Source organism: Eptatretus burgeri, chromosome 8 (assembly GCF_056783735.1).
Source record: "Eptatretus burgeri isolate ZD-2024b chromosome 8, Ebu_testis_v1, whole genome shotgun sequence".
Classification (NCBI taxonomy): domain Eukaryota; kingdom Metazoa; phylum Chordata; class Myxini; order Myxiniformes; family Myxinidae; genus Eptatretus; species Eptatretus burgeri.
Window position 1 is genome coordinate 26,374,563 of NC_140968.1, and position 13,199 is coordinate 26,387,761.

Consider the following 13,199-nt stretch of genomic DNA (forward strand, 5'->3'; position numbering starts at 1 on the left):
TGCCTTGTGTGGTCGGCTGGGGAACGTTTTTCGTTTGTCTCTCCAGGCCTGACGTTTGACTTTAGGTGATAATAATTTAGCATTTGTTCAGGGTGCCAAAGATAACTTGCATACTCTTCGTATAACACACTCTACAATCTAAACAATCCACCAACGAACAGTGCTGGTGGACAGAATGCCCAGTTTAACGTCCATTTGATGGACGATGCACACACATTGATGCTTCGCCCTGCATGGGAAACACCAACATGAGATTTTATAGCCGGGTCAGAATCCAAACCCAGGATAGACAGCTCGGAGGGGAGTGTGCGTACCTCGAGGCTACCCTGCCACCCCAGTAGACATTATGTCCATCCATCCATTGGGATCATACTCAATACAGAGCGTTGGTGCCGCTTAAGCAGTCTCCTTGGCTATTGGGCACAATCCTGGACGGGTCACCACTCCGACACAAGATACCAGCAAGCTGGCATTCATTTTGCCGACCTCGGAAGGATGACAGGCAGAGTCAACCCTACCTGGTATTAATTAAACAGCCAAGGGGGATTTGAAGTCAGGATCTTAGGATCCCAAGCCCACCACCTGAACCATTGAGCCAACACCAGGCATAAGATATTATGTACTAGACCAGGGGTCGGGAACGTTTTTGACTCAGAGAGCCATGAAAGCAAAATATTTGGAAAACTATTTCAGTGAGAGCCATATAATATATTTTAAGACTGAATTCAACTAAATGTGAGTATAATAAGCCTCTGAATTTATTCTTTTAAATAATGTTGTTATAATACTCACCATTAATGGGACTTCTGGTGCTGCATGGATTTGCTGATGGCTTTGTAGTCTGGTTGGTACTTGGTGAGGTTAAGCTTCATGCAAGCGTTGAGGCTTTCATCCGTTAGACGTGATCGTAGGTTGGACTTGATGTTTTTAAGATGTGAGAATGACTGCTCACATGCATACGTAGATCCAAACAAGGTCAATACAGCAATACTCACACGCTGCAGTGTGAGGTATGTGACAGGAAGTGCGTTCCAAGTTTTGATAATCAGCTGGTCTTCAGGTTGAAGTTTTTTCATTTCTGTCCACATGTGCTTGCTCGCCAACTCCGCTTTCTGTCGTGCGATTCTTTCCAAATCTTCATTCAGTGACTTGAACTTATTCACCCACATGTCTGAGGCCTTCAGGTCAGCCACTTCTGCTTCAAAATCTCTGACGGAGACACCAGGAATGTAACTCAGGTCAGCTGTGTTCAGTGAACACTCGTTTGGATGGGTGATGAACTTAAAAAGACGAGTGTGCTCACGAAATTCTCCAAAGCGTGCTTTGAATGACTGTAGGAGACTGGATGTGAAGCCAGCTAACTGGTGGAGATCAAAGTTTTGAGTGGGCTCACTTGCTGTGCATGCATCTTTAAATTGTCTCAGTTTTTCAAAATGTAGTAAACGACCTGTTTCAAGATCCATGATAAAGAGCTCCAGCTTGTTTTCAAAAGCAAACACGGCTTGTTGAAGGGATAACACTGTATTTCCAATGCCTTGCATTTTCACGTTGAGCTGGTTCAGATGTTCAGTCATATCCACGAGATAGTAAAACTTGGAGCCACTCAGTTTCGGCTAGCTCAGGATGCTCAATCCCTTTCATTTCAAGGAAAGTCCGGATTTCGTTCAGGCAAGCCGCAAAACGGCTAAGCACCTTCCCTCTTGACAACCAATGCACATTGCTGTGCAAAAGCAGACCGTGATAGTTATTTCCAACTTCATCCAGCAGTGTTTTAAACTGGCGACCATTTAAGGCTCGGGCAACAATAAAGTTGATCACGCGAATGACCAGTGACATCACTTCGCCAAGCTGCCCATCACACACCTGAGCACAAAGTGCCGCCTGGTGTGGAATGCAATGGAAACTTAGGATGGGTCTATTTTCATGTTCACGGAGAAGCGCCACAAATCCTTTGTTTTTCCCCACCATACACGGAGCATCATCAGTACACACTGAGATAAGTTTATCCAGAGGTAGATTTTTTTTCTTGAGCGAACTCCATGAAAGACTTGAATAAATACTCACCTCTTGTGGACCCTTTTATTGGCAGAACAGCAAGACTTTCTTCACGCAGTGTATCACCAGCAGCATATCTTGCAATCACACTGAACTGCGACAAATGGCTTGCGTCTGTTGACTCATCCAAAGCCAGGGAAAAGAACGGCGCTGTATTTATGTCCTTCACTTGCGTTTCCTCCACTTGGTTTGCCATCATGATGGTACGATCATGAACAGTTCTTGCCGACAGAGGCATGTCTTGTATCCGTTTGATTATCTTGTCTTTGTTCGGAAGATCATCAAAAAGTTCAATGGCGACATCCAGCATGAACGTTTTTGCATACTCGCCATCTGTGAATGGTTTTCCGTTCCTCACTATTGCTAAAGATCCAGCAAAGCTGGCGGAATTATAGTCACCTTACCGGGTCCATACGCGGAGTTGCTGCTGGCTGGCTTGCACCCTGCTCAGTAGCTCTTGGCACGCTTTCTTTCTGCTGTCTCCCACAGGGTATTTTGATGCAAAGGTAGCATGGCGCGTGTCGAAGTGCCGCTTTATATTAGACCGTTTCATCGATGCAATTTTGTCATTGCAAATTAGACACACCACAGAACCTGCTCTCTCCACAAAGGCGAATTCTTCGGCCCATTCGTCCTGAAATGTACGATACTCCTCATCTTTTTTTCTTTTCACCATCTTCTTCGTCGAAGGGTTAGCTTTGAGCAAATGAGAGAGGGAGATGTTGACCCAACTGAGGCTTGGCAAATAGTGAGTCTGGCTGGCCTGCGCACGGGCTTATATACTCGAGAGGTGTGGCGCGGCCGGCTGACTCTGGGATGCTGTCACCTCAGCGGTGGCGCGTGATTGGTCGAGATGAATTCCGCTACGCGTGTCGGCGGCGGCACGTCATTGGAGGAACCAAAATCACTAGTCACCTCGGCCGCATGACTGGACGAAACAAAAACCGCTTCAGCCAATTCGGAAGAGTTTTTTTCTTCTCTCCTTCTGCCAAGTTCAGCCCTGCACGTGAATGAAGCACGACACCATTCAAACTATAGGTAAAGCTTCCACGAGAAATATTGGGCTTTCAAAGTTTCAAGCTCCAATTTTATCTGCGAGCCAGATGCAATCATCAAAAGAGCCACACCTGGCTCGCGAGCCACACGTTCCCGACCCCTGTACTAGACTCTAAACAGTATCAGGGAGCCTTGAAGAACCATGAACATACAAAATCTGCCACTGTAAAACTTTAATATTCCCCTAACCCATAATTAGCCAAATATTGTTTTTCTATAACAGTAAGGTTCTGACCCAATAATTACTTTTTTGGAACAATAACAAGATGAAATTTAATTAATTGCAGTGCTTTTTTAAATTGATAACTCCATAATTATACATTTCTTGTCTTGAAACATTGCCAGCACTTGTTGCAGATGGGCACTTGTTAGTCACACCATTTTCCAAAACTGTTTCTCACAAATCTAATATTATTTATTGAAAGTTACAGCTATTCCTAATTAAAGCAAAATATTGAAATGTAAAACAAGCTGGGTTACCCTGGTCATAAATAATTTCAAGCTGGCCTCCAAAGCCAGTCACCGATTGGGCATCCTCTGTCGTGCAGTCCTTCCTTGGCACACCTGAGCTGACCACGTACAAAGCTTTCATCCGCAGCCTGATGGAGTACTGCTCTCCCCTTTGGGCTGCTGCTCCTGCCTCTCACCATTCTCGGCTTCGTGCTGTGGAAACCAAGGCATTTAGGATCATTGGTATCTCCTGTGATGAGGCTGAGTCTTTGGGTCTCTCACTCTCTCACCGCAGGCAAATCGGTGATCTTTCTGTCTTCCACCGTCTCCTCTCCGGCCTTGCCCCCCCCCCCGTTCTATCTGCTATCTGTCCCACCCATATTTATGCAGGGCGCTTAATGTCCACCAGCAACCCCCTCCTCGTAGAACTACCAAAATCACGAATCACTGCTCACCTTCACTCTTTCGTTCCTCTTTTTTTCCACCTTTGAAACAAACTCCCACACTCTCTTCAATCCCACTCTTCCCTCCAGGTCTTCACAATCATCTCTTATCTCCCCCCATCGGAAACCATGATCTTTTCTACCCCCATTAATCCACCCAAGCCCACCTCCTTGAAATTCTCTGCTTTCCCTCCTGAAAGACCCTGTAGTGTCCATCCTGTTTACACCATGTACCCCGCTCCCTTCCACAGATCTCATGTGTCTATTCCCACAGCAAGAGATGCACAAGAGTGAAATACTAGGCAATGCCTGGCAGGACATCGCAACACCTGGAGGAGGCACGTGCATATGTTACGAATTTGGAAGCCTTGTGCACACAGACAGATAGCAGTCCCCAAGTTTAGTTATCTCGATAAGTATGTGTTTTTAGTTAGGGTCCCCTACCTGTGTCTAATGGGAATTACATGTGTGCGCTGCAGAGTTTCTTTTACAACAAATCTCCTTCACTTCACTTCGCACACCGACGCCATTTCCCACGTGCGTTCGACCACGTACGTGGGCGGAGATTTTCATCGCCTCAGCTCCGACTCCACCCCCTTGTCCAATCATGCACAGAGAGCGACTTTCCCATGACACCCTGGCCAATGAGGGTTGAGATGCCAAAGAGGGCGACTTTCAGACAACACGCCGGCAAATCAGGGTGGAGATCACGCACAGAGGGCGGCTTTCTCAGGACACCCCGGCCAATGAGGGTTGAGATGCCACAGAGGGCGACTTTCCCATGACACCCCGGCCAATGATGGTGGAGACCGCCTCAGATGGCGATTTTCTCACCCCGGACAAGAAAGATATAAAGGAACGCCAGGCTGGGGAGGTTGGTCATCTTGGGGGTCGCAGGTCTTGGTGCTGGTTGGTTCGTCTGGTCCTGGCTCATCGTCATCTCTGATCTTCTCCTTGGCCTTGGTTGATTGGTGCGTGGCCGGTTGAGAGTGCGGTACCTGGTGCTTGGAGCGGCATCGTGTTGCGGGTTCGAGTCCCGCCGAGCCGGATTGTCAAGGGCTGCACGAGACGGGAAGGTCCAAGCTAGCATCCTTACCTCCAGCTCACCTTCCCTCCGAGCTGGGGGTATCAATAAAGGCCGTGGCCATCATTTCTTTTGGGGGGTGTGTATGTCTGTGTGTGGGCCCGTCTTCAAGTAGAATTGTGTAAGTGCTTCCTTTTGCTCATTGTACATTACATTTCTTACACGGATAACTCTGCTCTTTGTGTGCTTCCTTCCCCAATTATTATTATAAATAAATTTCCCTATTGTTGAAGGTCCCAGCTCGTTCCCTGTCATTTCTTTCATTGGCTTGACACGGTGCATGTTGAGAAATAGCAAGGCAGTAAATTGTGCATTTGGACCGACAGGCCTCAGTGACCATCCGCTCGGTTTACACACGGTTCGAGCACGGTAACAACTCGTCCCGCTCGAGGACTGTCGAGGGTGTGAATTCCCCAGTAGCTTTCCCGCGTGGGTACTTCGGTATATTGAAGTTTGGCAATTAACCCTACCCCACGCAGTCGAATTATTGGCGATTCATGGTCCTGTAAGGAACCTGTGCCTTCCGGACTTATCCGAAGGTCACGACCTAAATTCCGGAGTATTCGGTGGAGCAGACTCCTGCTCCCACTCGCGGTCGTGCTCGCCACTGACACCCGGCCCCACAACACATAAACCGAGGCCGGTAGCAGCAAGGAAATTGGCCTTTTCTGCAGCTTGGGTCTGTGCACTGTCAAGCACCTGTGAGGAGGTGGAGAGACGCGTCTGGCTGGGTGAGGGCGTGGCTCTGGCACGCAGTTCTGCATCCTGAAACACCCAGTCTCCCGCGATGTTTTTGGGCATCTCCTGGGCTTCTGCCTGGCACACCCGCCTTTATAACCTCTGGCCCCTACCTCACACGTGACGACCGTGCCCCTCCCCTGTCACTCACCACTGGCTCATTCGATTGGAGGACCGCCCACGGCCTGGCAGACTCTTAACAATATCCCCCTTCTGCCACGCGACGGGGGATAAAAAGGACATAAATGACAGATTTCAGAGGGTATAATATTAAATAACGGTTCAACGGGTTGGCAGTTTTCAGACACACACATTAGTGAGGGTTGGCGTCACCTGTCTCCACATAAAGTGACGCATATCTAATATCATGGTTAAATTACCTTACGCTTACTCTAAAACATTTACTACGGAGATAACGAGACTACGCTAAGCAACTGACACCAGAGAGTTGCATTCAACATATAGGGCACCCTGCGTTAGTTATTTAGTTAGTATGTGTGCTGAGACAGGACCCTGCCTTTTGTACAGAGGATGGGAGAAAATGTGTGGGATTAGCTACGTTTTCCCCTTCACGCAAGTCCCCAACTCTCATCTGACTTTCCAACTTCCCATCCATCTTTCAATCCATATTTTAATCCTGAAATCCATCAATCTATCTTTCAATCAATCAATCCACCCCTCCCCTCCAAACCTCCATCCCCCGAGCATCCTTAAACACCCAACACGCTCTCGAACCCCGTACCTCCACTGGAACCACCCCCCCTCCTCATTTAACTTCAATTCATTCATCCCTCACCACTTTGTTCCAAAGCTCATATCTTACACACAGTATCTCCCCGACAATCTTCACCCCTCAAATCTCGTATGGACTAAAATGATCATTCATCATTCAACACAAATTGAATCCTTGAGTTTAAATAAATCTCCTTCCTTTCTTTCCCTTAAAACATCACACAGACATTAATTACAGTAAAAAGGCATCACAGCGCTAAATGTACGGCATTGTGGCGGCATATCTGCCGAGGCTTCTTCCAGAAGGAGGTGTGCCACTCAGTCACCAGGGACTTTTCTGGAAGGGTCTCGAAGATTCGGCGAGCGGAAGAGCAATGAGAATAAACCACAAACGGGTGGGAAGGGTCTCGGAGGCTTCTTGACCATGCCCGCACCAGCCTCCATAAAAAGGAGGCGTGCAGGTGAAGATACGAGCCACCAGGGAACAGAGCCGCTGGGAAGGAGAGAGAGCCGCACTGTAAGCATACAAATGCAACTGTTGGAGACATCCTGCCTTGATTTGACCATCTACCTGCGCTGTGCATGGACGAGTCTCTGCCTAAACAAGCTGTCAATTGCCTGCATCTACATGAGTCGCTGCCGGCAGAGAGAGCAAGCACGAGAGTCCAAGGGCAGACAACCACACGAGAACTGTTGAATCCGGCGGTTCCAACCACTTCACACCGCATTCCGACACTCCCCATATCCTCCAATCATCCTGTCCTTCACCTGGGACCAGCACAGGCCCACCAGTCCATGGATGGCGAGTCAGGAGTCAGGCGCCTTTCTCTCATGTTGTGTAGAAATAAGTAATATTGTGTAAGGGGCTTACGTGCTAAGGGTAACTTATTTTCTCCTGTGTCTTAACTTGCTTATGAATATTTACCTGCTTGCAATATATGCCTTGATTGTTCTTGGAAATACATGTTTGTGCTCATTGACTGCCCGATTGTAAATACACGTTTGCTTTATCGCTTTGGTAAACTGTGCTTTCAAACTTGCTCTTTCTTTTCCTTGTTGTCGTTTTCCTTCATTGTTCTGACATAGAGTTATGTAATAAAGAGATAGGATGATTGTACCCCAGTGATTCGATTCAGCAGTTCACCTAAGGATAGCCAACGTCCATGCACGGTTCGCTCGGCCGTATGTAATAAGTAGATGGGTGGACGTTGAGAGTGTAGTTCCCCAGTTGAGGTCATTAGGTCACCAATAGGTAACACGACACTGGTGTGTGTGTGTGTGTGTGTGTGTGTGTGTGTGTGTGTGTGTGTGTGTGTGTGTGTGTGTGTGTGTGTGTGTGTATATATATATATATATATATATATATATATATATATATATATATATATATATATATATATATATATATATATATATATATATATATATATATATATATATATATATATATATATATATATATATATATATGAATACATCATGGTTATATACCTGGGATCATTCCAATTGCGCTAGGCCATGGACTAACACCCAGATCTCAGGCTTCTGGCCTGCCAATCTGCGCTGCTTCATGCAATAGTGGCACATGATTTTATTGGGGTGGAGTCAGGCCAGCTTTCCAGCCAATGGGTGCAAAGCAGTGGGGGTGGAATCAGTGCAGCTGAACACTGACCCAAGTATAATACTGTATTTGATATTTTCGAAATATAAATAGGCATCACTCTGTGAAAAATTGATGAAACGCCCTGAAACTCTAACTTGTTCTGTAACTTATCATAATAAAGCCATGTACCAAGTTTCAGTTGAATATGTTCAAGGGTATGGGAAAAAAAAAAAACATCACAGGTGAGAAGGATGGACAGATGGACAGCAAACCTATAGTCCCCTCCAGTGAAGCTGGTAGGCGACAAATAATATCCTCTCTCCTCAAGGGGTTTTTCCTCTTTGGACAAACACCATGTTAACATGTATAAATAGCATATCACGGCCTTTCATGGGGAAAATCTACCAGAAGTAAAAAACTATTACAAATCACAAACACATATCCATCCATCCATCGGAACCATACTCTGGGCAGAGCATCGGTGCTGCCTAAGCAGTCTTCTGGGCTATTGGACACAATCCTGGATGGGTCACCACTCCGACACAGGATATCAGCAAGCTGGCACTCGTTTTGCCAACCTCAGAAGGATGACAGACTGAGTCAACCCCACCTGGTATTAATTCAACAGAAAATTTGAACTCAGGATCCTGAGATCCCAAGCCCACCATCCTAACCATTAAGCCAACACCAGGCAAACAAACACATATGATTACCTTTTAAAACAGTCACTACTGCTGTTTAATACAAAACTTCAAGGGAGGAAACCCGACGTTCTTGAGACCTGGGCCTAAATATACTGTAATCTTTATACCTCAGGGAGGATAATAACATGACCCTTCCTGCCGCTCTCATAGGAAGTGGGTGCACTAGTTCATCAAATGTTGTATTTTTGGGGGTTTTCCCAGACAGGTTGTGGACAGACAAATGTTTATATGAAGAGAAATTACCTTTACCTGGAAATAAAATTGCTCCACAGGTATAGCTTGGCACAGACTGAAAATTACATCAAATTACTTTGCTAAATAAAGCAAAATGCTCACTTACTTGTGATTTTCACCATGTGAAACAAAGTTAATTCACAAGTGGTTGTGAGGGGAGGAAAGAAATACATCATTACCATGTGAGAAGCAATTGAGAGGAAAGTTTTGGCAGCCATGTCAGGCATCTTTGAGCAACTGGACTCAATTCTCACAAGGTTTGAGAAATATCCTTTTTGAAAGATTCACCAACTTGGCAAGCAAAGGGGTTTTGAGAGCAAATAAACTAGAATCAAAACTAGAAGGGTACTCGGTAGAGCGCGTACCTCCGCCACGTAATGCCTGATCCACAAGAACATATCGGGCCCAATACATTTTTAAAATATTATGCTACACAGTACTATATCGTTTTTGGCCCTATCTCTCAATGGTGAAGAATCAATTTAAAAATTAAATAATCCTCGTATCCAGATCCAGATTCGGATCTTCACCAAAATCGAATCGATTGTTCCTCGTCACACACCCAACGTGTCAAACAAGTTTCGTCCGAATCCGTCCACAACCTTTTGAGATATCCTGTACACAAACAAACAGACAAACAAACAGAGACAGACAGACAGAAAGGGGTGAAAATGGTCTCTCAATTTTCACATTCGGTGGAGGAGGTAATAAAGACAAATTACTGCACCAAAGCATGAGCTGCAGATTCTGAATTTTATGATAGATGTGTCAGCAACAACTACCGACTGTTCAAAACCCAAGCCTACTAGCACAGATGTTTGAATAAAGAGGAAATTCCAATTCATTCATTCATTATGACCAGTTATACCTGCCCACTAAGGCCTTAGTTATTTTATAACTTGGTTTACGCAGTTCTTCAGTTAAAACGTAGGGTCGGTAGGTCGAAATATAAATATAAATATAATTTCAATTTTTAGAAATTATATATTTTAATGATTTTTTTTTTTGGATGTTCCATGGAAAAGACAAGGATAGGTGGGGGGGGGGGGATGAATATAAATCCCGGACCAGGAGGATCTAAGAAAACATTGAAGATGGAAAACCATTCAAATGCAGGATGCCATTGTTCACTGTATCATCTGATGTGAAAAACAATAAAGAAGGATTAAAACTTGTTTTTACAATATAGTCTGGCATGTTTTTCTTATAGGAACCTGTTAGATCATCAAACAAATGGAAGCAATGCTGAGATAATTACTGTCCAAGTCGTAGATGTGTGCGTGCACACCAGTGCATAGTGCTGGATATGATTAAAAAAAAGGTGTCCACTCGGAGTCAACACGCTCAAAACGGTCAATCAGAGCCATAACCAGCTTAGTTTTCAGTGGGCATCTGATCGTACCGTCTCCCCATCCCCATGAGCACATCAAAGGCTGATTTCTGGTCCGTTGAAGGCTGAATATCAGCATCTTGCAGGGAAACTTTGACGTACGTGACACCGAAATCTTTCAATACAAACAGCGGTGTACAACTTTCGATGGAAACAAAATCGGCACGATCGAGAGTAGCGTGCGAATCATCCCTGCTGCTGCACTGAATTGATGCAATAGTTCGGCCAGAATATTCGTTGTCAAGATGTTGTGTGATTAAATCACCAATACAGTCACTCGAATTTATACCGGACATACTTCTTAACAACTCATGGCTCGCAGACTTCCTCTCCTGTCGCAGTCACCGTGTGGCCCCAAATGGAGTTCTTTCATCCCCTCTTCCTGTCCAGGCTGGAGTTCCTCAAGGTAGCGTTCTGGGCCCTGTTCTTTTTCTGGTTTTCATCAATGATCTCTCCGACTCTCTGGAAAATCCTCTATATCTGTTTGCTGATGACTCCACGTTCTGCCGTAACATCAGTCATCCCTCAGACCGGCAAGCAGCAGCTTCTTCGCTCACTGCAGATATGGATAAAATCACAAACTGGTCCAACACGTGGAACAAGTCTTTCAATCCGGACAAATCTGACACTCTCACGATGTCTCTTCAAAAGGACCGTTCAGAAAATCCCCCCATCCACTTTCTCAACAATCCTCAGGAAGAAGTCCTTTCTTTCAAGCTTCTGGGTCTCACTATCTGCCATGACCTTTCCTGGGAAAGCCACATTTAAAACCTCGCCTCCAAAGCCAGTGGCCGACTGGGAATCCTCCGTCGTGCAAAGTCCTTCCTCGGCCCACTTGAGCTCCTGACCACTTACAAAGCTTTTGTCCGCAGCTGATGGAGTACTGCTCTCCACTCTGGGCTGGTGCTCCTGCCTCCCACCTTTCTCGGCTTCACGCTGTAGAAACCAGGGCATTTAGGATCATTGGCATCTCCCGCAATGAGGCTGAGTCTTTGGGCCTCTCACTCATTCACCGCAGGTTGGTCGGCGGTCTTTCTGTCTTCTACCGTCTCCTATCCAGCCTCGCCCCCCAGCTCTCTCTGCGATATGTCCTCACCACATTTCGGCAGGGCGCTCAAGGTCCGTCAACAACCCCCTTCTGGTAAAACTACCAAAATCACGAATCACTGCTCACCTTCACTCTTTCATTCCCCCTTTTTTCCGCCTTTGGAATAAACTCCCTCACTCTATTCATTCCCATTCTTCCCTCCAGGCCTTCAAAACAGATGTTCACCACCACCTCTTATCATCCCCCATCCAAATCCTCGATCTTTTCTACCCCCGATAATCCACCCAAGCCCATCTCCTTCAAATTCCCTGCTTTCCTTCCTGAAAGTCCCTGTAATGTCCATCTTGTATACCCCATGTTCCCTGTCCCATCCCTCTCCCTTCCAGAGCTCTCCTAATGTCTCTGTTCCCCACTGTTTTGTCCTTCCCACTCCCTCCTCTCTTGTCTCATGTCCCCCGTGATGTGCGTTGTGTGTTAACTCTCACACGAGCCTCGACAAAAAAAAAACAACAAACAATCACTTTCGCCCCAGAAACAACAGTCAATCTGAACCACGCTGGCCACTGCTCAAACGCCATGACCAAAGACGACTGCGCAGCTCGGTTAAACGTGACTCGGCATTTTGGCACGCACGCTCGCACGAAATTATATTTTGAAAATAAATGCCGACGTTTACATTTTGGGTTTTGAAACTTTTGCACCTTCGGTGGAAAATGTACAAATATAAAAGGCTAAAAATGTGTTTTATATTTATATTTCATTTCGGCAAATATACCGTCAGCGGATCCGTAAACCAAGTTATAAAATAACTAAGGCCTAAGGTATAACTTGGGTTGTTTTGTCAGGATATTACAAAAATCCATAAAACATTGAAAATGGTTTTCACAAAATGTGATATGTGAGCATATCGATGATAGAGTACAAGTCCCTAAAACTGGGGCTCGGCCTGTTTGGTGTTCCCATCTGAAGCAACCGCTCATGGGGATGAGAACCCAGGTTAAAATTCCAGATACTATATTATATTTGCCCATTGTTTACGAATGCCCTTGTAATTCATGTTAAAGTGCATGCATGTCTATTAATATGTTTGTCCTGCATGCAATTTTTGTGTAAGTCATACCATGAGCAAGACATCAATGTACAAAACAAAATTTCCCCATTATTGCCCAACAGGGATTCTGAAGCTTCTGGACTGACAGACTGTGGGTAGTAGTGTAGCAGCTGTCAGTTTTGTGTCTTTCCATTATAAAACACACACACGCGCACACACACACGATATACGCACCAGCTGAAACGGCCCCATGGTTGACCCTGGATGTGCTCATGGGGGTAAGCTCGACCCAGAGCTGTCGGTTTGGATCGTACAAGGGGCACATGCAGCGCATTGTGGCAATCGGTATCCGTGTACTATTGGTGGAAAAAAGGGGATAAGTGATATGGAATAAAAATGACTGTAATATGCAACTAAATGTTAGAGAACAGAGAGAGAGAGAGAGAGAGAGAGAGAGAGAGAGAGAGAGAGAGAGAGAGAGAGAGAGAGAGAGAGAGAGAGAGAGAGAGAGAGAGAGACACAGAGAGAGAGAGAGAGAGAGAGAAACAGAGAGAGAGAGAGAAAGAGAGAGAGAGAGAGAGAGAGAGACAGAGAGAGACAGAGAGAGACAG

The 13,199-nt window shown here is 45.6% G+C and overlaps 1 protein-coding gene across 3 annotated transcripts in view; it reads right to left on the reverse strand.

Moving 5' to 3' along the window:
- The window catches only part of GAN (gigaxonin), a 113,130-nt gene that overhangs the window by 9,305 nt on the left and 90,626 nt on the right, over positions 1–13,199 (reverse strand). For all 3 annotated transcript variants that reach the window (XR_015060775.1, XM_085891255.1, XM_085891254.1), the window contains exon 5: positions 12,823–12,944. Coding sequence is in view for 2 of the 3 variants with exons in the window: in XM_085891255.1 (XP_085747381.1) it covers positions 12,823–12,944 (122 nt within the window). In the remaining variant the exon portion in view is untranslated. The remainder of the gene's footprint in view (positions 1–12,822; positions 12,945–13,199) is intronic.